The sequence below is a fragment of the Molothrus ater genome, chromosome 3 (assembly GCF_012460135.2).
Source record: "Molothrus ater isolate BHLD 08-10-18 breed brown headed cowbird chromosome 3, BPBGC_Mater_1.1, whole genome shotgun sequence".
Classification (NCBI taxonomy): Eukaryota; Metazoa; Chordata; class Aves; order Passeriformes; family Icteridae; genus Molothrus; species Molothrus ater.
The window spans coordinates 5,628,223-5,651,573 of record NC_050480.2 but is presented as its reverse complement, the minus strand read 5'-3'; the positions used below and the strand labels follow the sequence as shown (position 1 = coordinate 5,651,573).

At 46.8% G+C, this 23,351-nt stretch overlaps 1 protein-coding gene across 1 annotated transcript in view; it reads left to right on the top strand.

Moving 5' to 3' along the window:
• Positions 1 to 1,666: 1,666 nt before the first annotated feature.
• The window catches only part of ACSS1 (acyl-CoA synthetase short chain family member 1), a 33,353-nt gene continuing 11,668 nt past the window's right edge, over positions 1,667 to 23,351 (top strand). Inside the window, exons 1-8 of the mRNA XM_036381300.1 lie at positions 1,667 to 1,967; positions 5,155 to 5,251; positions 13,635 to 13,834; positions 14,967 to 15,142; positions 17,069 to 17,221; positions 18,900 to 19,047; positions 19,334 to 19,471; positions 20,056 to 20,148. Of these exons, the coding sequence (XP_036237193.1) occupies positions 1,667 to 1,967; positions 5,155 to 5,251; positions 13,635 to 13,834; positions 14,967 to 15,142; positions 17,069 to 17,221; positions 18,900 to 19,047; positions 19,334 to 19,471; positions 20,056 to 20,148 (1,306 nt within the window). The remainder of the gene's footprint in view (positions 1,968 to 5,154; positions 5,252 to 13,634; positions 13,835 to 14,966; positions 15,143 to 17,068; positions 17,222 to 18,899; positions 19,048 to 19,333; positions 19,472 to 20,055; positions 20,149 to 23,351) is intronic.

Below are 23,351 nucleotides of genomic sequence, written 5' to 3'. Positions count from 1 at the left end.
GACAGGAAACTTCTGAGCAATCCTTGGGCAAACCAAGTGAAGGCTGAAGTGCTCTCCGTGCCCCTGTCTGGCACCAGGTGGCACACGTGCTGCTGTTTGGAATTTGGGGCTTGGGCAAACCGAAAGTGACAGTCAAAACACAAGCAATATCGAACTACAGCAGCCATACACTAATGCCAACTTTACAAGGAAATTAAAATTGTCCTTATTCTTGCTTTTTACCTATAAAACACAGTAGAAAAGTTCAGCAGTGTCAGAAAGTCTCATACAAAAATCACAAAAAAGTGCCTGGTGATATATTTAGAACAGAAAACCACCATTTGTTTCTACCACTGCCAGAAGAAGCTTCATAGCATATAGAGTTATTTTAAGTTTTTAATCTTGGACGTGAAATGTGTTTTTCCTGCCCAAACCTTGGGAGTGAGTAGAGTTGATGCTCAGGTACTTTAACACTTCTTAAGGATGCCCAGACCATGCCACTCTGAGCTTTCAGACTCTGTGCTGGGAGGCTGGACCAAGCTATCTAAAAGAATTTGTGCCAGAAAAGAGCGTGTCTCTGCTATAAACAAGGAATAAGCTCTGTGCTACCTGCTGTAAAACTTTGCTACTCATTGTTGAGGGTTGGCACCATGAAGTCGGGGTGAAATCTGGTCCTTAGATTAGTATGCAAGAAGTGTGATACCAAAGCCAGGAATTCCACGTTATGGATGGTGCTGGCAGGGCTGCCAAGTAAAAAATGGATGTGTACCCAGCTTAGAGACACCCACCCATTTCGAGCAGAGGGGGACAGGGCTATGACCACTGTGTGTATGGTGGTGTAGAAGGGCACAATGTGTTTGCCACCTACCCAGGAGCACAAGTACTGTCTGTGCATGAGGACTGTGCCACTGGCACTTTGTGCTCAGTGTCTGGTAGATAAGACAGCGACAGCGTGTGTGTGCCGAGAGCTGCTTTTTTATGCTAAAGTTCCTGGCTGTACCTGGGCACCCCTGTTGTGGCGGTGAGGATGTGAACAGGGGCGCGCCCCTGCCTGCGCATCCGTGCAGGTGATATCCCCACAGGGCAAAGTGCTGGGTCTCCCCCTCTGGGTGTAGGCGTATCTCTCGGGGTGCTCCCGGGTGCGGGGTGTCCCTGGGCCCAGTCTGTCCCTGGGCGCAGGGCGCTCCCGAGGGCGCGGGCTGTCCCTGGGTGCGGGGTGTCCCTGGGTGCGCGGGGTCCCTGGGCTCAGGGCGCTCCCAAGGGTGCAGGGTGTCCCTGGGTGCGGGGTGTCCCTGGGCCCAGTCTGTCCCTGGGCGCAGGGCGCTCCCGAGGGCGCGGGCTGTCCCTGGGTGCGGGGTGTCCCTGGGTGCGCGGGGTCCCTGGGCGCAGGGCGCTCCCAAGGGTGCGGGGTGTCCCTGGGTGCGCGGGGTCCCTGGGCGCAGGGCGCTCCCAAGGGTGCAGGGTGTCCCTGGGTGCGCGGGGTCCCTGGGTGCGGGGTGTCCCTGGATGCAGGGTGCTCCCGGGGGGTGTGTGCGGGGTGCGGCGCTCCCGGAGCCGCCCCGCCGGGGCGGCCCCTCCCCGCAGGCGGTCTCTCTCGCTCTCTATTTCTCTCTCGCCCGTTCGGTCGCTCCCTCTCCTCCCGGTCCGGGCGGACACGGCGGGGACAGCGACGCAGGGCCGTGTCCCCATGGCGCTGGCGGCCGCCCGAGCGCGGACTCTGCGCGCCCTCAGCTGCCCGCGCCCCCCGGGCCCTGTCCCGGTGCCGGTGGCGTCCCGGAGCCGCTGCAGCCCGGCGGGCGCTCCCGGGGCCCTGCCGCCCGGAGGGTACCGGGCCTGGCGGGAGCGGGCGGCCCGCGACCCCGCCGGGTTCTGGGCGGACGTGGCGCGGGGGTGGCTGCGCTGGGACAGTCCCTTCCACACGGCCTGGCAGCCCGGCGACACCGCCGGTTCCGCCCGCTGGTTCCTCGGCGGCCGCCTCAACGTCTCGGGTAAGGGGTCCCGGCGGCGCATCCCCGGCGGGACCGCCGGGCTGGACGGGAGGCGTCCCCGAGGGGCGAAGTTTGGCCATCGCCCGTTTTTAGGGGTGAAAACGAGGATTTCGGTTGGGCGGCGCTGGGAGGAAACAAGCCAGGAATTGCGAAATGCTGTTAGCGAGGAGAAAATCCGAAGCCGGGATAACCCTGGCTAAGCCTCTTGCCCGGGCGCTGCCTCGCCCTTCGACCTGCGGGATGGGATGCCCAGTTTGGGCTCTGCCCGGCCCCGTGGTGGCTCAGGATGATCAACAAGTGGGGAACGGTCCCAGGCTTTTATGGCAGAAGCTGCAGGGATTTTTATTTTTTTTCTTTTAAACGAGGATCTTGGTATTTTCCTCCGATTTCACCACCCAACATGAAACAAGAGTAAAATTTGCCGTGGCTGCCCTGACTGCCTTTGAGTTTTGTCCATGCCATGTCTTGCCCTGAAGGTCTTGTGTCCTGTGTCCTCTGGCTGTGCTTCATCTGCTGGGAGTGAGCCCCAGCCCATGCAGGGTACCACGCAGTGGTGATGGCTTTTAACAGGGATATGAACATTTCTGACCTTCATTTCCCGTTCCTCGGGGAGAGCACCGGTTCAGTAGTGCAGTAACTGTAACATCTCTGGCCACTTTTTTTTTTGACAGCCAAAAGAGAAAACCCTCCTCAGGTCTTCCAGAGAGCATAAGAGAGTGTTTCCTCCCAGGGAATGATACCCAGCAGTGGATCCCAAGCCTATGGAGATGTGTGTACAGCCCTGTGCCCAGCAGCCAGCAATCAGAGGATTTTAGCCAGAGTTTTGTTGTCATTAATTCCTGTTGAAAGGAAGATCTTGTCTGAGCACAGCCTATCAGGGATCTATTTCTTTCCTCTCTAGAGTGGGATCAACACTTTCTTCTGGATCCTGTGTCAGATCTTTGATATTCAGATATTGCTTGGCCTTGGATCTGGCTCCTCAGCAGACAGAAAATGCCACTCAGGTTTTGGGTTTTTTGCATACATAAAAGAAAATCATAGGCCTTTGAAACAGATGCACAGAATGCAACAGGTTTGCTGTTGCTGGTTTGTTTTCAAGCGTGATGAAGGCAGTGTGGGGAGCACTGGAAGTGAGAATTTTTCAGTACTTCGTCACAGCCAAGTGGCTGTTTTTCTGTTAGGAAACTCTGATTTTGTCCTTTCACGTCTTGATTTGAACGCTTGCAGAAACATGGCAGCAGTTCAGGTCCCTGATCCAGAGCATCCTGTGTGCACGTCTCCCAGCACAGCTGAACCATGAGCAACTGAGTCATCTGATGCTCTTTGCTTGAGGGCCCTTGCAGAAGGATTTTGGGGACCTCTGATCTTCAGAGCTTCTGGATTTCTTGCACTGTAACTCCTGGCCAGGAGAATAACCTGGCAAACTACTGCATTTCCCACCAGGACCCATTCTCAGGAGCTTGTCTTACTGAGATTTAATTGTTTCTGAGCAGTCAAGGAAGCAAGAAAATGTATGGAGAAACCACTAGGGTGTAGTAGTAAGGGGAAGGTCACTAAATTCTATTTTGTAAAATGAGCAAAAGGCTCATGTAAGCCTAAGATCAGGAAGGAAATAATAGCACTTGGCTCTGGTTCACCTGTTCATTCTTACTGAGCACAGGGCTAAATCTCCCACTTGGCTCAGCCAGGGCTTTCTGCAGCAGAATTTCCCTCTGAAGGCCAGTCTGGCTGCTCATGAGTAAGAAAAGTTGTTTGGGCAATGAATGCCATTTTGTGCTTCAGTGTAGCGTGGCACATTAAGTGAGGGTGTAGCTGTGAGGAGCTTGGAGGTGGGAGTTGCTGCTTGTTGTGGACCCAGCCACAGCAATGGACACAGGCAGAGGAACCCAGTGTATAACTGCTTAAAAAATTCCCCACTAGAGCTTTTGTTCTCTTGTATCTTATTAGGATGACTTAAGAAATGGCTTTGTCTTATTTTTATAGTACTGCTGCAGGATTTTGCATTAAAAATAAAAGACTTTTAACAGCTGAAGAATGCTTTTTCAAATTTTTGAGATCAACATTTGGTCTTGCAATGAAATGTGTTAAATTCTGAGGAATTTCTTTCTTTGTGCACCTTTAGGGGCTCATTCCCACCCCGTGTGATGTTGTGATCACAGAGCAGCCAAAGCTACTGCAGCACACAGCTTTTTAAAATTTATCTGGAAAAATGAAATCCTTTCCCATCAGTATTAATATTTCCAGGAAATATGATCTGAAATCCAGCAATTTTAAAAAAGGCTTTTCTCTGTGTTATACAGCAATGTCCCTGACTAGCTGCCTGTTGAAATAAAGTAACTGCCTTTGAAAGATTACAATGCAATAAGTAAGTGTCATATAGGCTTGGAATTAATATTTAACAAGGATGTTCTCTAACTATCAGGCAAGTTGCTAGTGGACATGCAGGCAGGTTTCTTTTGTGGATTCTATAAATTTCTTCAGGTTGGGTGCTCTCCCTAAGTCCTCCGTTTCAAGTTGCTGAGGGGGAGAGATGCACCTTTAAAAGGGAATTTTATACCTTTAAATTTTAGGAGGTGGAATACACAGCCTGAGACACATTAATCTTTCCCATGAGTCTGAAAATTTGTAGATGTCTGAACTTGGAGTTTACCATAGATCCCACAGTTTTAGACATTTTCAGTTAGCTGAGGTTCAACTCTTTGTTATACCCTGGAACAAAAAATGTTTCACATGAGCTTTAATTAGAAAATCCAAATGGTGCAGTGCTAAATATGCCAGCTGGGGAAGTCTGTAGTGAAATGCTGCTCTGGGGAGCAAAAACATCAAAAGGGTGTCTTGCCTTTGTGCTGCTGGGAGCAGGGGAAGGATTTGGGCTGGCTTAAGTCTCGCCAGTGGAGCTAAATGGCTGAATTGAGCCATGAATTCATCCCGTGTCTGGATTTGCCATGGCCTCTCATGGGTATCCATCTCTAAGGCCACTGTGCCATTTAAGTGTAGAATTTATTGTATAGCTTTACTGGAGCTGCAAATGCTCTCAGTTCCTCTGTTATACATTAGTGTGTGTCTAGCAACCCAAAAACTGATGTTTCATCTTCTATTTGCTTGCTGTTGCACTTGACCAAGCTATGTTTACAAAGCACCTTTCCTCTGTTCAGGCTTTGTTTAAACCTTTGGGGTTTTTTTACAGTAAATTGCTTGGATCAGCACGTCGAAAAGTCTCCAAACAGAGTGGCTTTGATTTGGGAGAGAGATGAACCTGGCACTGCAGTTCATGTCACCTACAGGTATGGCACCTTCTCACTATGCCTGGCAGTGTGGGGAACAGGAAATGGGATTTTTTTCCACCTGACAGTTTCCTTTTTGCTTGCTGGAGATACACATGGGAAAATTTCTGTGAGTAGCTTCTGGTTTCAACAGAGCAGAAAACATCTTGGTGCAAACATCTTGAGGTTATGGTCAACAGCTTGATACTGAGCCCTGGCTGGAGGGGATTTTAAGCTCTCCATGTTTCTCTTTCCCATCCTCAGTGCAGTTTAGAGCAACCTTGAGGCTGCTCTGAGTGACACTGACTTGTGATTGATGCTACAGATTGCAGGGTTTGTTAGAACATGGCAGGTTTAAGTATGTTTCTTTTCTCCTTGCTATGTGCCCTCATTTCGGAGACAATCCTGCCTTTTACATCATCTCTGTCTCTAGTGAGATTTAAATGTTTCCCAGACTTGTACGTTCCTCAGTGCATGTTTTAGGGAGCCAAATGTTTGAGCTGCTGAATCTCAGGGAGCCAGATGTTTGTTCTGTTGGATCAGAAAGCAGAGGAGATGAAGAATGTCCCTAGCATCAGACCTTTACAGAATGTTTTCTGGAACTTGTTGGGATTCCTAGAGCTCCTTGGGTCTGAATAGGTTTTAGTGGTCTGATTCATCTCCAGAATTTATGAAAGCTCCTGGAAACATTATTCATTTGAGTGAGGAAAGTGGTCAGCAGGGAGGAGTGGGTGTAAAAATAACTTTGAGAGGTTAGTGCTCCATGCAACAGAAATAAACACTGTCTGATCTAAATCTGTGAGAGGAGTGCATTGGTTTTAATCTTGGTATTGTTGTTTGGGAGGGTGTTTAGGCCTGTTATGATATAAATACGTTACAATGAGCTGGGTGGCTTGGCTCAGTGCTTTTGCATTTTGCCATTCTGGTGGTGAACATGGAGATGGAGCCTGAGGTTTCTCCCGGAGTTTATGTACGGTATGTTTTTCTCCCAGGTTTGTGCACTTTTACCTCTCTCTTTATGCCTCAGGCACGAACACTAGGGGTAGGAAAGAGGTGACAATTGTGCTCAGATCAACCTGATAAGAGAAGCAGCCCAACAGACAGCACAGCCTCATTCAAGGCGACTCTAACCTTCCCCTCAGGCTGCTACTTGAAATGTACTGAGCTGCTGCAGACACTCAAACATCTTATCTGCAATCTCTGGAGATAAGGGACAGCTTTTCTGAACAGCAACAGGACTGTTTTTTTTCCCTGGCCATGCCCAAGTTGGGCATTTGGAAGAAAGTATATTTTCAGCCTGTGGAATTGTGATTGCTGTGACACGAAGACAAGTAACCCATATCTAAAAACTGAACCCTTCTTTGTGCAGCCTTACAGAGATACAGTAACTGGTACCAGAAAGGAGAGAGACGTATTGGCAATCTCTATTTTCAAACTTCTGCCTGTATTTGAGAGCCATTTTTCTGTTTCTGACTGATACTCTGGGTTAGGTGTGACTGCATTTGAGTTTCTCAAGAGACTTTGGTCCTACCACGTGGTAAAACAGGTCACTCAGTTCTCTGCTTATCTCATTAAGGCAGGAATAGCTTTGTTGAAAACAGCAATACCCTATGAGTATTTTGCCTTTTCTGTGGTCTTTGGGCTGCATTTTTACAGGTTTTTAATGGGTCAGGAAGGCTCAGTTGAAAACCTTTTGCAGTAGTGCCTTATTTGAGCTGGAAATTTTGTGAGGGAAAGCCTGTCAGGGAAGGAGATGGCCCAGGAGCTGGGATGCTGGTGGTCCTTGGTGAGCCTTCTGCAGCACATCAGCCTCAGTGTAAAGGGGGAATGAGAGGGATGCTGGACATGTCTTGGCAGAAGAGAGATGCCCCTTTCCTTAGGATCTGGATGCCCTGTTAATGGCACAGCAGCCTCAGAGTAAGGGCTTAGCACTGTAGGAAAAGAAAGATTTTAATTTGGGCACTGCCTTATGGACCAGCTTGGAGTAAGGTCATGGATTCAGCTGGGAGAGAGCTGTGCAGGGCTTATGTGCAACATACTGCAAGGCACCAGTTTTCTGCACTATCTACTTTGCAAAGCTTGCTGCTGTGAGCTGCTTCTCCTCAGAGATAAGCCCTGGGCAACACAAGGAAAGATGCAGCTGCTGGCCTGGTCCTCTGCCTTCTCCTCTGGGGAGTTGTCAGGGACAAGAAAACAGCTGAGTGTTGGCCTTGTTCCCATCACAGCCTGCAAAGGAAGAAGGTAGATGTGCAGGAAAAGGGCTGGAACAGGCTTTCTCCTCCCTGAGGAAGGGAAAAACCTTCATCAGTGGATTGTCCTCCATGCACTGGCAGGAAACACAGCTGCACTGAAAGTGCTGTCCCAGCTAGCTCATCCTTGGCAGAAATAAAAGCCTCAATTTGCCTCCACTGTGGGCAAAGAGCTGGTGGGCTGTGCTGTCAGTCAGCTCACATCCCTGCCAGCAAGGTGGGTTGTATTTGTGCAGCAGAGTTCAAGTGCTGTGTGCTAGGGAAGGAATCCAAACATCTGCTGGTGGGCAAAGATACCCAAAGCCATGGGTGAAACATTGCACTTTTGCACCAGGAGATGATGGCTGCCCTTACAAGCCCAGTTGTGATGATCTTTTTCACTGCTGAGTTTTGTCCTGTCTCTAGCTGATGCAACTCAGCCTTTCAGGAAAAAAAAAAAAGTTCACTGGCCATTTTTGCTTTTTCTTCCCTGTGGGTTTCATTTCTATCAAGTAGAAATTTAGCTGAGTTTCAAATCATCTCTGGTTTTGAATGAGTAGGCAAGAGACTTGGTTTTTTACCGCTTTGTAACAACAGGGAATACAAACCTATTGGGCTCTGGTGGCTGCAGTCAGCAAAGTGGGGACAGATCATGCAAATCAGTTTTTAAGAGGCTCTCTGGCTCTCCAGAGGCTGAGCCACCAAAAGCTCATTGGTGGGACAGTGGCTTAGCAGCACTGTGGTGCTGTGAGCTGACAGCTGAATTTATTGTCAGAAGGGTCCAACCAGACCAGGAGTGTTTTGTCCTTTTGACAAGATTTACTTGTCCACTTTCTCAAACGAAGGGTGATCACTTTGGTGCAGGAAATGTTGCTGCCAGAGGGAGAATTCAAAATGCAAAATACAAAGTAGGGAGAGAGGAAAGCTAAATGACCAGAAATCAGGGGTCCTAGGTAGGTGGGAGGGAAGTGATTGGACGTCTTCATGAGCAGCATGACAGCTATGCCTTTAAAAACCCAATGGATTCCTCAGCCTGAGCTAAAATAGATGAAATTGTATTAGAGATCACAGTGAAGACTGTAGCTGGAAGCCATGGTGGTACTTGCCATTGGCAGCAAACTCTTTTCCAGAGCTGCCTTTGTAAGTCGAGGTTGCAAGTAAATCTTGCCCAGGCTTGCAGCTTTCCCCATCCAAGACAGCTCATGGATTTTTCACTTTCTCACCTGAAAAAGGTTACAAGGGGTTTCCTCTGCCTTGGGTTCAGGATGTCTGCAGGAAGGCTGGGCAGTTGTGCTCTGATGCCCACTTTGGACACTTGGCCTGAATTTTCAAACAGTTTCAGCCTAATCCAAACTATGGTTCCAGGAAATCAACTTGATTGCTGCAAGAAATAGTCAACCCAGCTTTTGTGCCATGACAGCAGAGAGCATGGCTTGGGCTAAGGCTCTAAACCAGGTACTGTCAAAGCCTGAATGCATTAAGAAAAAGTCTAGAATCATATTGCAAAAGGCTGCTTCCCAAAGAAGGTCTTGCTGCAATTTTTGTTTTTATGCAAAAGGACCAGGCTTCCTTTGTTTAGAAAGCTGTACGCTGTCTTGCTGTGGCAAAAGGTAACATCAGACTTCTTACTGGAAGGCTGTTTGTGCAAAGCATCCCTGAAACGCGTCAGAGAAGGGCCACGTGGTGCTGATGGCTTTTACAGAAGTTGTTCCAGACACTGCACTGAGCAGTGGGCTCTGGAAGCTGTATCTGGGGAGGGATCTGGGAGAAATATGGTCTGTCAGTTCCTGAACAGAGATGTAAGGACAGGGAGAGGAGTGCTGTCTGTTAGATTAGATAGAAGGGCTGGCCTAAGCAATGATAGGCTGGCTCTGTTGGAGAGCCAGCCTTGTAGGTCTTGTGCTTAGGAGTGGTGCTGTGGTAGCTGAGGAGATGCCTGCATAGTGAGTGATGAGTCTGGAAGACAACAGGCTCAAACCTTGTCTATGGACAAAATGAAGCACACCTTATAGAGAGAGACACCAGAGTTAATTATTAGTTTTAGCCCTTAACACTCAAATCCTAAATCATACTGAAAGAAATAGGCCCTGTTGGTCACCACTGATACCCACATTTGTCTGGCAGCAGGTCCACATGTCTCTTTCTGGTCCTTTGTCTGTGTTCATTAATGCCTCTGCCACCTTCCTGGCTTGCTTTGTTCTAAATGCACAGACTGGATCTCTTGCTCTTTCTCCTTAGCAAATGGTCTCCCCTTCTGGTTGCTGCTTCCCTGTTTCTCCTCTCTGCTCTGACACTTTACCTGCTGGAGCAGTGTTTTCCTGTCCAATTTGTTCTCTTATTTGCTCTCAACTCACAATTTGCTTTTGCAGAGGATCCTCAGATTGTTGTTGCCGTGAACTGACTCTGCGGTTTCTGTGTCAGGAGGGGCTGAGCACTTCCCTTGGCTTGCAGCACATTTCCTTCTCCTGCTGTGGCTCTGCTGAGATCCTCCTGCTGTCTGCCCTGCTTGCACAGAGGCTCCAGGACCTTCTGTGTGCCCCATGGCTTTGTTCCTCTCTGGTGGTTGTTCCTGCCTCCCTCTGCTGAGTGCAGTGCCCTGCTCTGAGTGGCTGCACTGGGAATTCTCCCAGGGAATGCAGGCAGCAGGTGGATGTGCCATGCTACCAACAGCATTCTGGCCTGCATTCCATGCCACTGCCTCTGTGTCAGGAGTGGGGCACTGGCTGGGTTTGGGGGTTTCAGTTACTCTTGGCTCTTCCAGCCTTGTGTGATGGAGGAACTACAATGCCAAGCTCGGCAGTAGTAGCAGATGGGGAGGGTGATGATGGCTGTGGTCACCTCCTGCTCAGTTTGTTTAGGTCCAGTGACTCTGCACAGTGCTCATTCCTCCCCAGGATGTGTCTGGGTTGAGGACTGACAGTGTGTAGCATGTTGCCTGCTTGTTAGATAACAAAATGTGTTTGAAGGAGTCAAGGGAAGGATTCCTGACACAGTATTCCTGCTAACTCCCTTTCCTGAGCTGGAGAGCAAGTCTGACTTGCTGCCACAGGAGCCAAAAGACATAACTGATGCTCAGGGATTTATGCAAGTCTTTGTTGGAGTTCTTGGCTTCACCTTTTCCTCACCTTTGTGTCCATTCCTCCATGTGCTGCAGCTCTGAGGGACCTCCAAGGCTTTTTTATCCCATAATTTCAGCACACAAAGAAGAGGCAGATAGATCCATGGGTAAAGACTGATCCATGTTGTCTATCACCTTATTTACACATGCCCATTAAGGAAATATCAAATTGGGTTAATCATAAAAAACAATGAGAGCTTTTGCCATTGTGGTCACCAAATTCTGAATAAGCAAAAGGAACAAGAGGAATCATGAAGTTGCTCAGAAAACAAACCTTAGCCAGAGATACTCTGGCATTCCTGTACAGGAGAAAGAGGCTGCAGCTCAGAAAGCACTTGAGTGTTTTCCATTGCAGATAAGAAGTTTTCCTTTTACTTTCTCACAGCTGTCTCTCTGGGGCTGGTTTCCCTTCATGTGCTTCGTAGTTGAGCACCTTTTGTTTTGCCTCTTTGTTATTTATCCTCATTGAAATTTTTCTTTAATGCAGCATCAGATAAATTCCAGGCCAGAAAATGTGTCCTTTTAGGACAAGGCACCAAACCAATGATTGGGTGGGAATTCATTATTGCATAGAGTTGCTCAGTTCATGAGCTCAGTAAAAGCAAAATAAGAAATCTGTGCACCTCCATGGTCATGAGGGGCTTGAGGAGAGGGTTTCAGTGTTGTGCTTTTGAGTTTAGGCTGATCTTCCACTACAAGGGATTGGGGAGAATTCAGTCTGGGGTGCAGCTACTCCATCCCTGCTTTCTGCAGGCTTGTGGTTACTGCAGGGGCAGCTGTTACCAGCTACTGCCAGAGAACTGGCACTGAGCACATCTGGCCACCTCTCCAAGTTCAGAAATGGACTCTTTACTTGATGCTACAGGAGTAGTCTTAGAATAAATAGAATAAATGATATAGAATAAATAGAATAAATAATATGAAGTGCCGTGCCTTGGATTTGTCTCATTTTCTGTGTCTTCTCTCTTGGTTTAAGACAAGTTAAGGGATGGACACTCCGAAAATTACTTATTCTCAGTTTTGATAAGATATTTCCAAAGCAGAGCACTTCAGCTTTTATTTCTGACTTGCAAAGGTTTAAAAAAAGGAACAAAATATTTTTTGATGGACCAGAAACAGCTTTTATTTTATTTGCTGCTTAGCTACCAGTTGAAAATTGGGGTTTTTTTGCAGCTATTGCCAGTTATGGAAGAAGAGGATTCTTAAGGATGCTGTAAAGCATGAATCCTTATTAGGGAATGCAACCCCCCTCCAGATTAATTTCTATGTTAAAAGTTATGAGGGTCTCTGGTGGTGTAGCTTAGAACCCCTAAGGGTTCACAGGTGGCAGGTTGATGATGAACATGCTGGAGGGTAGAAGATGTCTCTCTTCTCTGGGCCTTGGTACTTAGAGAGTTCATGAACCCAAAGGACAATTCCTGGCAGGCTCTGCCAGTCTGCTCCTCAGAGCTGATGACTGGCACCAGAAGGAGAGCTCTGCTGCTCCTTGTCAGCACCTCCTCCCTTGGCATGGGACCACTCCTCACCTGGCACAGTATCCCTTGTTCCCAAAGCCCTTCCACTGCAGGCATACAGAGCTGTTCGGTCCATGGCACCATCCTGGTCCCAGGTTTATTTTATTGTCTTATCCCCTGTGCAGGCATCAGAATAAGGGAATGTGCAAGCCCTTGCCCACAAAGTGCTTTTTCATTCCTCAGAGGAACGTTTTTGTTATTGTCACCATGTCATAGCAGAGTCCCATGAAAAGAGACTTTGTTCCCGTTCTTGGTGTTCCTGAGTTTCTCTGTGCAAGAGTGGCAGCAGTACCTGTGTTCTGAAAGGCTTTTGGGCTGCAGGTGATCCAGCTTTGATGAGAATCTTGTAAAATCTGCACCCATACAAGTGCCTCCAGAGTCCTCCTGTCTTTCCTCGTGCATGCAAACATGTTGCTTACTCTTGCAATGTAAAGAGAAGCTCCTGGTTGAGGAGCACTCCCAGCTGTTGCCCCACTTAAACAGTGTGGCAAATCTTTGGACAACACTTCCATTCCATCTTGTGTTTATCCCACTTGTGTTCCCAGTGGCTTCTGACTGGGTAAAAAAGGCATCAGGAGTGACTGAAATGAGCCCTGATTTCTGGAGTGTGAAAAATGCCAATCACTTGTTTTTTAAAATTTTAAAAGTTTAATAGTAATAAAATGGATATAAAAAAATAGCAATACAATTAAAGTAGTAACAATTTGGACAAATTGAATTAGGACAATATGAGACAATAAATACAAAGAGTTAGGGACAGTCTGGGTACCTTTTTCAGGGCAGCAGGAGCCCAAAAAAGGACACCTGTTAACAGAGGATTAACCCTTAAAAGCAGCAGCCTGTTGCATATTCATACACCTCATACATGATGCATAAATTCCACTCAAATACAGGATTCTGTCTGGTCATCATCAACTTCTTCCTCTGAATCCTAACAGCGCCTTCCAGGCGGGAAGAAGTTGGTTTCTTCTGATAAGAGGGCAATAAATTCTTTTTCTCTGAAAGATTTAGGTGTCCTATGGCTGCTATCTCACTGTGAGTTCTTTCTTTAAAAAAAAGTATCCTACATAGCATAGTTTCTATTTTAACATTTTTTATAACCTAAAACTATATTTAGCACAGTACTTAAGAGAATTAATACAGCATTACTTTCTAAGACAACACATATAATATTCATTTGAATATTTGCAAAAAGCCAATCATAAAATACATGCATTTTTCACATGGAGGCAGCATGACAGCACCTGGCTTGCTGCCTGCTGTGGCCACATTACAGCCCAGCAGCTCTGGACAGTGCCTGCAGCTCTCTCTCCTGTCCTTCTGCAGCAAGCACCACTCTGCCCTTTCTTCTCCTCTCCACAGTGGCAGGAGCAGCCTGGCTGCCAGCCTGCCCCAGGCCACCCTTCTTTAAGATGTCCTGTACTGCTGAGATGAGGTGCAGAGGTGAATGTGAAGCCTCACTCTGCCCAAGTTCATATTTTCTTTGCTTGCCCCGTGTAAATCAGGTTGTGCACTCACATGACAGCATTCCTTCTGTGCCACAGGGAACTTCAGGATCTGACCTGCCGCCTTGCCAACACCCTGAAGAAATATGGGATCCAGAAAGGGGACAGGGTGGCCATCTATATGTCTGTGTCCCCCCTGTCAGTGGCAGCCATGCTGGCCTGTGCCAGGATCGGTGCTGTTCACACCGTGGTCTTCGCTGGATTCAGCGCCGAGTCCTTGGCTGGGAGAATCATGGACTGTGAGTAGATGCAGCCTGGGGAACAAACACCTCTGTTTCAGTGCTCCAAGGCATGTCCCAGCCCTGTGTTTTCTTGGCAGAAGGAGTTTTCTTGGTTCATTCTCGCCTAGCAGGGCAGTTCACTCTCCCCTGCAGAGTGCAGTGAGGAGCCTTGTCCTGAGTGACACGTGCAGTGTCCTCTGGCCTTAGAATACTTAAGAATTTGCTTAACATTCAGTGTACTCTGGGTTATTGCTTGACAGCAGTGAAACTGGAAGGAAAACCAGAGCTTAGGGATAGGGCCTGATTTGTTGTTTTGCAGTATAATTGCAGTGTTTCTTTGATACTCTTGGACAGAACTCATTCTGCATTCTCAACTGGGATCCTGTGATTTATGTACAGTACTGGAAGTGTTGGCAGCCTGCCCCTGCTCTGTGAGCCTTTCTACCAGCAGACAGAGCTGTTCTCAGTCCCAAAGTACTTGTATATTGTGATTAGGTAAAAAGTGATGCTAAAAATAGCAACAGAAGAAGAGGCAAATAGCCAGTGACTCATGTCCTAGCAGTCACATCAGTTTCTTTGTGGCTAGTGTGAGGGAATAAGTTTTACAGAAATTGTCGTGTTCTTTTCTTCTTTCTAGTGGAGATGATCTGCAGAGAGCAAGTGCATGTTTTAGTTATCCCTCACACAGGGAGCTGGGAAGAAGCTGTTCTGCATGTCAGCTTTGCAAGGCAGGGATGGATGGTTTAAACTGCAGTGAGTGACACTGAGCCTGCATGTTGGGAAAGACTTCCTCTCGTTCATGATAGGCTTTGGAGTGGACTGCTGGGGAGAGGGTAGGGTAGATGCCACTGGAATGTTTTAGGAAGATGGAAGGGATAGCTGTCAGGAGTGGTTTAGCTGAAGCAGACCCTGCCTTGAGGTGGGGGAGATGGACTGGATAACCTATGGGGGTCCCAGCTACCCTGAATCTCTGTGTGTCTCAGGTTTTAAAGTGCTTTCATCAGTGACACTGACTGGTTTTGACTGACAGCAGTTCTGAGTGTTTGTCACACATGTTGTCCTATACATCACCCCCAAAGTAATGAAAGCTGGGTGTGCATACTAGCCTGGAAGACAGGCTGGCATGTCTGCTAATTCTTTCTCTTTTTAGCTGGATGCAAAGCAGTTATCACATACAACCAGGGAGTCAGGGGAGGCCGAACCATAGAGCTGAAGGCAACTGTGGATGAAGCTGTGAAGAACTGTCCAAGCATCAAACATGTGTTTGTGGCTCAGAGGACAGATAACAAAGTCCACATGGGTGACCGTGATATTCCCCTTGAAGAGGTATGTTCTTGTTGGATAACTCCTTTTAGGTCTGAGTGTTGGCCAGGATAATCTTTCTCTCCATAAGTGCTTTTGGGACCTGAGTTCTGCTCCTTACAGCATCTTCATCCTCAAATGGACTGCCTGTATTTAGAGTCTGCTAGGATTGTGAGTCCATGCAGCTCAATCTATGTCTGGTTTATCTCAGCATGGGCAGGGGCTGTGCTGCTCCATTTCACAAGTCTTGCAAACAGTGCTGAGATTTAAGGAGTGTTTCCTGAGACCCAGAGGCCATGGAGACCATCGTGGCTGTTGTTATTTTGCTGTGTTCAGACACTGTGTTATGGATTGCATGTGCACTCAGACTGGACCCTGCTGAAAGGCAGTGCAGAAATAATTAAGTTCCTAGAGAGGCTTCATCCAGCCATGAACAGTGTTGTGGTTGTCCCATGGTGGTAGAACAGTGATGGCTTGGAAATATTTAGAGCCTCTGCTTCCTGGGGAAGAAAACAGCAGCTGTTTTTATGTATTTAGTGCCACACATGGGATTCCAGCCTAATGCAGAAGTAGCTTTATCAGTTTGCTGGCAGCAGTAAACAGGAACTACTCATGCTAATAATGCCTGGAAAAAGCTAATCTGCTGGCAAGATAATTGCTCAAGAGTCTCTGTGCTGGTCACATGAGATAGGAAGAAGTAAAAGTGTAAGTTAAACAGAGAAGACAAGCTTTACTCAGAAATTGTCTTACTCCTTACTCCACAAAGGACACTGATTGTTTTCCTTGGTCTGCAAACAGCCTGAGGTACTTTAGTGATCCAAGAGCTGAGCTCATGCCATTGTCAGTTTTGGGGTCTGAAACAAAACAAGTATTAAACAGTTATTGGTGTTAACTGTCCTTGCTGATCTTTACAGCAGCTGTACTTTCCAGCTCTTGTGCAATGGCTTACTGCAAAATTTACGCTCATGTTGTAATGGAGCATATGAGGATTCCATCTTTGTTTCAAAAACTGACAAGTCAACCTGAATTGGCAGTGCTGAAATGTCATGAGAAATACCTGAGATGAGCAACAGTGCTCTAACTCAGAGGCTAAGAATTACATTTTGTGAACTCTTCCTATTTTATTAAGCTTTGTTTGTCAGATGATTTTAAACAGCTGGGTTTTAAACATTACCTACTGATGGTAATGTTCACTTGTAACTACAGTGTGTTTATAGCGTATTCTCATAAAAAGGCAGTACCAAGAAATTCCTCCAAGGGGCCACCTAATAATTCTTGCAGGAATTATTCATTAGGACAGTACAGAGCTCTAGAGAGGCTCTGACCCAGCAGGGCATTGCATCCTTCCCTCCTGTGGTTCTGACTGTGGGGGTGAGGAGAGGATCTCACCCAGCTAGGCAAAGAGGGGAGTATGAAGAGAGTAAAGACAGAGGCAGGAGAGTAAAGCACTCTTCTTCTGGGTAGAAAAATTAGAATTTGAGGATGGACAGGGCAGTCATCCACTGCTGGGGCCAGGGAAGGGAGGTGAACACACAGTTTAACTGTAGCACTGCAGATTTTACAGGAAAAGGAATGTACTAACAATACCCAGCCAGCCTTGCTGCTGCTGTCAAGTGTTTGCAGTCACATTTTGGATTTCTACCAGCAGATTGCAAAAGCTTGAAATGTGAGGAGCTATGACTTACCATTTATTCCCCAGAAATGTTATTATCTGGCCAGTTCTCCTTGACTTCTCTGCCCAGCAGAGGTACTGGTGGAAATGTTAGATGCTGTGGTAGGAACCTTTCCACCAGGTGAGCCCATTTAAGCTATGATATATCCATGGACATTTGTGAGGGGCAACAGCAGTGGTGGCTCTTGTCTCTGGATGCTGTGGCCTTGCTTACAGAGGGAGTGATGCTTGGCTCCATATAACCAGTCTTTCCATTGTTATCACATTTTCTTTCTCAGGAGATGACCAAGGCAGATTCCACCTGCCCTCCAGAGAGCATGGACAGTGAAGATGTGCTCTTCATGCTGTACACCTCAGGCAGCACTGGGAAACCCAAAGGAATTGTTCACACCCAGGCTGGATACCTGCTGTATTCTGCTCTCACACACAAGGTAACTCAGCTGCCTCCTCTGAGAAAGATTCACTTTTCAGTGCTGACAAGGGAGACCTGGATCAGGGAGGAGTGCTGCATTCTCTGCTTGCTGCCCTGTTGGCTTATTGGTTGTAAACAAGCTGGAAAACATCTGAGCTGTGTAATTAATCTTCAGGATATGTTCTGAGGAATATGATACTATGCAAACCTGAACACAGAATTATGAAAGCAAGGAAACAGCAGCGCTGCTCTTGCATTTAAAACGTGCCAATGTTGGCTGCCCAAAATTTGCAGCTGAGGAGATTCTGGAAAGAATCTTACTGGTAGTGGTAATGTGGATATTATTGTAGTATTTTGCATTGGGATGCTGCACTTTTTTATTTCAGAGAGGATCTGGACACTTAAACCAGCCTCTTCACATAGTACTTGTTCTCTGAAGAACAAAAATTGTATTTCTCCTCTTGTGTTTGCACTTCTGGTTTTCTGGGTGTTTCTGGGTGATCTGGGGAAAATGTTTTAACCTCCTTTCTCATGAAAATGGAAAGAGTCAAGGCACTGCTTCTTGAAGCTTCTGGTCTGAGGTCTGCATATTAAAAGGTAACAGTGAAATGAGGAGAGGACTGTGGTGACAGATCCCCATCTGGTTTTAGAGGTATCACCCTGTTTGTAATCACACACAATTCATGTGAAGGTTTTCTTTCTTTAGGCTGACATGGTTGAATTTTTAGAAGATCTGAATGTTCAAGTGTCAGACTTCTCTGCATGAAGGGCATTTTTACATCAGCTTTTCTAAGTGACAGCATAAACACCAAAGCATCTCTTTCTTAGTCCAGAAGGTAGATCTGCACCTTGGTGCATTTTCTCCACCTGCAGAGTGCATGAGAGGGAAAGGCACGTGGAAAAGTAAGGTGAGAATTGTCTTTTCTAGATAGAGAGATCAGCTGACCTGTGTGATCTCTGTGGTCTTTGCACTCACATGTGACACTCTTGTCACACACTCATGGGTTTGTTTTTTGGTTTTTTTTTTAGTTCTGATCGATAAACCTGACTCCTTATAAGTCAGGACCTCTTCACCATATGGTAGAGGAGTTAGATTTACAGTGGGAAGCATTTGCCATATCCAAGAGAAGATAATGAGTTCTCCAAGATCTTTATCTTGAATTTGATAAGCAAGGAGAGGGTAGCATCTGGAAAGTGATGCTCTCATATAGAGCAGCTGAGCGGCTAAGAATATTTCTCAGTAAATGTCTTATGGGCACCTATCTCCAGGCAGGTGATCCAGATCTCTCCAGATCTCTCATGGAAATCTGTTGATATTACTGAAAGATCTGAGCCTTTGTGGTCTGTAGCTTCCCTGCAACTCAGAATCAGCTCTACTGTGTGGACCACCTGGAGCAGGCATCCTTAGGTATCCAGGGCTCTGAGCTTTGGTTGGAGCTTTGTTGCTCCAGCTGAGCAGCTGCTGGTACAGCTGTGCTTCCTGTGTGTTTGTAAACGTGCCAGGAGCCTGGGAGCCCTGGTGCTGGTCCCTCTGATTCACTTCCTCACCTGAGGCTGGTCTTTGTTTGGCCATGGCCCACACGCCAGGCTCCACTTGCCCCGTGCACTCTCCTGCTCCCAGCTGGATGCCCAGTCCAGCACCTCTCCTTTGAGCACCTCCAACAGGAAATCAGCTGGCCTTACATTTATCTTTGCAGTATGTGTTTGACTACCAGCAAGGCGATGTTTTTGGCTGTGTGGCCGACATTGGCTGGATCACAGGACACAGCTATGTTGTGTATGGACCACTCTGCAATGGAGCCACCTCTGTCCTGTTTGAAAGCACTCCAGTGTACCCTGACCCAGGTGAGGAAGTGGTGGGAAAAGGTTTGGCTAGATACTGTAAACAGGTTTAGAGACCTGTCCAGGGTGACCTGCCTGCTGAGGAGAGGTAAGCTCCATTGCTTTGGATCCTGTGTATACAACACTCAGGAACATCTGTGAATCCAGGGTAGGGAAAAGAAGCTGTCATTGCTTTTGCTGTGTACTCACAGTAGTAACAGCTCCAAGCTTTGGCTGTTAACCTTTCAGCTGAGCGTTTGCAGCAGCATATCAGTGCTGGAAAGGGAAAAAGCCACTTTGTGATTTCCAGGTCGTTACTGGGAAGTGGTGCAAAGGTTGAAGATTAATCAGTTCTACGGTGCACCTACGGCGATACGCCTGCTGCTGAATTATGGAGAAGAGTGGGTGAAGAAATATGACAGATCTTCCTTGAGGGTTTTGGGTTCAGGTAAGGGACATGAAATCTTCATCTGAAAAAGACAAAGGGTTCTAGCTGGTGAAATGAAGATGCCAGAGGAGCTCAGCTGATCACATGGAATGTGGTTAGAAAAAAGATGATGAAGCAGGCTCTGTGTCTGGCTTTTCAAATATTTTCTCAGCAGAAGAAGCAACAAAATCACATTTTGGATCCATTGAACTTTTGGATGATTGCCTGTTTCCTAGATTATTCTGCAGGGTCACATTCTTGGCTAAAAAGATTTATCTAATGTTAAAGGGCATCCCTTTGAATTTTACTGGCATAGGTGACCCAAGCAGCATTTTTCTGCATGATTTTCTATTCTGGAGGTTCTAATTACATGACCTGCATTGATTAGTTACTTTCAGTGATATTAATTTCTTGCCTTTTGGTCCTTCTGGAAAAAGTCAGTCCTCAGTTACATGAGTGCATCGCAGTCCTTTGTGCTCCCAGGAAAAGTGTGGTGAGCGTTCTGCTTGGAGATCTTGTGTTCAGCTTGTGGTGCACCAAGAGGGAGAATGAACTGCCTGCAGTCTCCTGGGTCTCAGGTTGTTTTCTTTCTTGTTTTGCTCTAGTGGGAGAGCCCATCAACAAGGAAGCTTGGCAGTGGTTCTACCAGGTGGTGGGAGAAGGGCGCTGTACCCTCGTGGACACGTGGTGGCAGACAGGTAAGAGGCAACTTTGGGGGGCACAGGGAACCCTGACCAGTGACAGGCTGCTGGTGGGGAGAGAGGGATTAACACATATCAATTTGGTCCAACAAGTCTGTCAAAAAACCCCTCCTGGCATTTGGATAAGCTTTTGAGAGTCACTGGGGAGTTTCTGCGCGTAACAGCAATGTTATGTGCAGAATGTGTTTTACAACATGTAAAAGCAATAGCAATGTTGGTTTTTTTGTTTTCCTCTAAATGTTCTTTGATATTTTGAGTGCTGGAAAATGCCAATTGCTGCTAGAAAAATGAGGCAGAGATTGAATTTCTGGGCAAAGCTGCCAATAGTCAGCTTGAATTGCAAAACTCATATTCAGTTGATTAACTGTCCTAACCTTGTTATGGTGTTTTCATGCAAAAGCACTGAAAGCACCGCATGGCCACAATCTATACTTAGGTGTGCTTTGTTCTCCTTTCTGGGAATAATCAGGGCAGGATGGAAAACTCAGCTGTGTAGTCAAAGGGCCTGGTGCAGATTGGAAAGGAGTGAGTGGAGACTTGCTGGCTGCCCACCAGCAAGGTGGCTGGAGGACAGTGGCCATCACCCAGCAGGGCTGCTGAAGAGCACCTTCTCCCATTACTGAATTGATGTTCTGTAGCTGCGTTGGCCCTGGAGCTCTGATGCCTCAGAAAGGATGCACTTGTGTATTGGCAACATGCTTGGCCCAGCTGTGTGCAGCAGTTGAGGTTTTTTTGCTGTGTACAAGCTGCTGGACACAGTGAGTGCTGTCTCCAGGCCAGCTGGAGCAGAGCTGGCCTCTTCCTCCTGGCCCCCCTGGCCACGTGCTGTACCCAGAGTGGGGTTGCACTGCCTGGTGGGGTCCTCTGCTTGAAGGAGCCCTGCAGCTCCTTCCTGGCTCCTTCCTCAGCACCCAGTCCTCTCTTTTCTGGGCACCAGCACTCAGGAGTTGCTAGAGGTGTCTTGCAATATGTCCTTCTCAAGTCATGAGATCCAGTTTGCCATGGAGACAGGAGCACAGCTGCTGGCATTCTGCCTCTGCTGAAAAATAGTCTTAAACTACCATTGAGCAGCATATTCATTCCCTTTCCAGTCAAGCTGCTCCTGATTTTGTCCTTATTCCTGCTAGCAGGCTCTCTATCTCAGTGTGATAAATTTTCTTCTGGCACACAACCAAGTTCCATTTAATCCAGACCAGACTTGCAGGCTCTTTTTTTTTTTTTTTAATTTTCAGAATTGAAATAAAACCACCTCAGAATTCAGAGCAGCAAAGTTAACTGCTATCTACTTCACCTACTGATTTCTTAAATCTTTTGAGTTCCTACATGCTGAGCAGAAGGAAAGATGACTGGCTAGGTCTTTCCTCATCATATGCTTTCTTCCTCACTGCTCTGAAAGAAAACACCATGGAGAAGCAGTTGGTTACTGCACACTGATGTAATTGAGAAGAATTCAGTTTTGCCCTAACACTTTTTGGTTTGTTTAACAGGTGCATGCAGTGTTCATGCTGTGTTATCTATTTCCTCCAAAGTACAGTGTTCTATCTTGTATTAAACTGTATCTCTTCTGGGATTTTGTCAGGTGAGGGGTTAAAAAACACTGCTAATTTTTTAACCCCTGTTAACAGTCTGTTAGTGCACAGTACTTGGTGTTGCCTTGAACCAGGCACAGTTTTGTAGGTAAACAGTTACCAGCTCCTGGAAGCATAATTAATGATAAATATTCATGACATTGATTTTATTAGAAAGTGGAATCAATCTTTTTCTACAGTTGATGCTTTAATAAAGAGGAAGCCAGTTTAATCCTGGAAAGATTATATATGCCATTTAAACATAAAAGGAGCGTGGGAAGAGATCACAGGAGCAATGTGATGGATGCTGGCTGTGGTCCTGCAGTGTCACCTTTCCTATACAGTTTCAGAATAGCTGGTTAATTGTGCTGCTGTGTGCAGTGTCCTCCACGGGACACTGCTCTCCAAAGCAGCAACCTGTTGCCAGCTAATAAAGCCTGGCAGGCATCAGCAAATGGTGATTTAAGGATCCACTTTAAAGTCTTTGGATGAGGCAAATGAGTGAGAGAGCAATCATGAGAAGCAATTTTAATAGTGTGGTGAGTGCAGATGAAAAATTCCTATGGATCTTGCTGTTAAGATACCTGGTTGTGATTGACAGTAAAGCTGTGTTTGAGTTTTAGGTGTAGTTCTTCATGATGCAGAAGAATCACTAGGTATTTTCACTTTTGTCACTGATTTCACCAAAAAAAAAGCAGCCATGAAGAGGCTCAGGTTTCTGTGGTTGAGATGACCCCCGAGGTTTTAGAAAGTCTTTTCTTTCCCAGCCCTGTGACTGAAGAAGAAGAAGTCAAAATTCATTGGTTTTGCTTTTCAAGGTTGTTTATTTTTTCTTACCTAATACATTCTTTCTCTGAACCACTGAGGTCTGTCTGGCAGGTCGGGTTGTGGCACACTGACCGCCCTTGGGGTGGTGTTAGGTTTTTATACTATTTACAATAATTTTTCAATACCTATCACCTATGTTAGGCACTCTGTCTCTACTCTAAACCAATCCAGAAGTGCCACCATCACAGCAGAAGATGGAGGGCAAGAAGAAGAAGGACAGGACACACCCAGATTCCTCCATCTTGCCCCTTGAACCCCCATTCTAAAAACCCCAAATTCTACTTTTTCACCCTGTGACAAATCAACTATCAATCTACTCAAACTCTTGTGGCTTGTAAATCTTCACACAAAGTTGGTAATTGTTTCCAAGGGCTAAAATCGAAGGCACAGGTGTCTTTGACTCCATGCCAAGGTCTCTGAGCCCCCTGGCAGGGTCTCAAATCACCCAGGGCAGCCAGAGGAATGTTCTGGGTCCCGACAGAAGAGAAGCCGGTTTTGAAAGACATCTCTGGATACCCCATGGAAGCTTTTGTTGTTGGCATTGTCTCACATTGGTTTAGACTGGGTTGGTGCTTCTGGAACAGATTTCCCCAGAGCAGTCACTGCAATCTGTGTGTGGTGGCAGAGAGCTCCACTCTGCTGCCAGCCAGGATCTCTCCATGTGAGAGGGGAGCCCTGTTCAAAGCACCCATCCCCTGCTCAGACCCTGCTGTCCTTGCCCAAAGTCTGGGTGGGTTTGTACCCTGCTGACAGCGTGGGCAATGTGGAAACACAGCTTTTCCCTGCCAGCTCTGCCTCTGAATA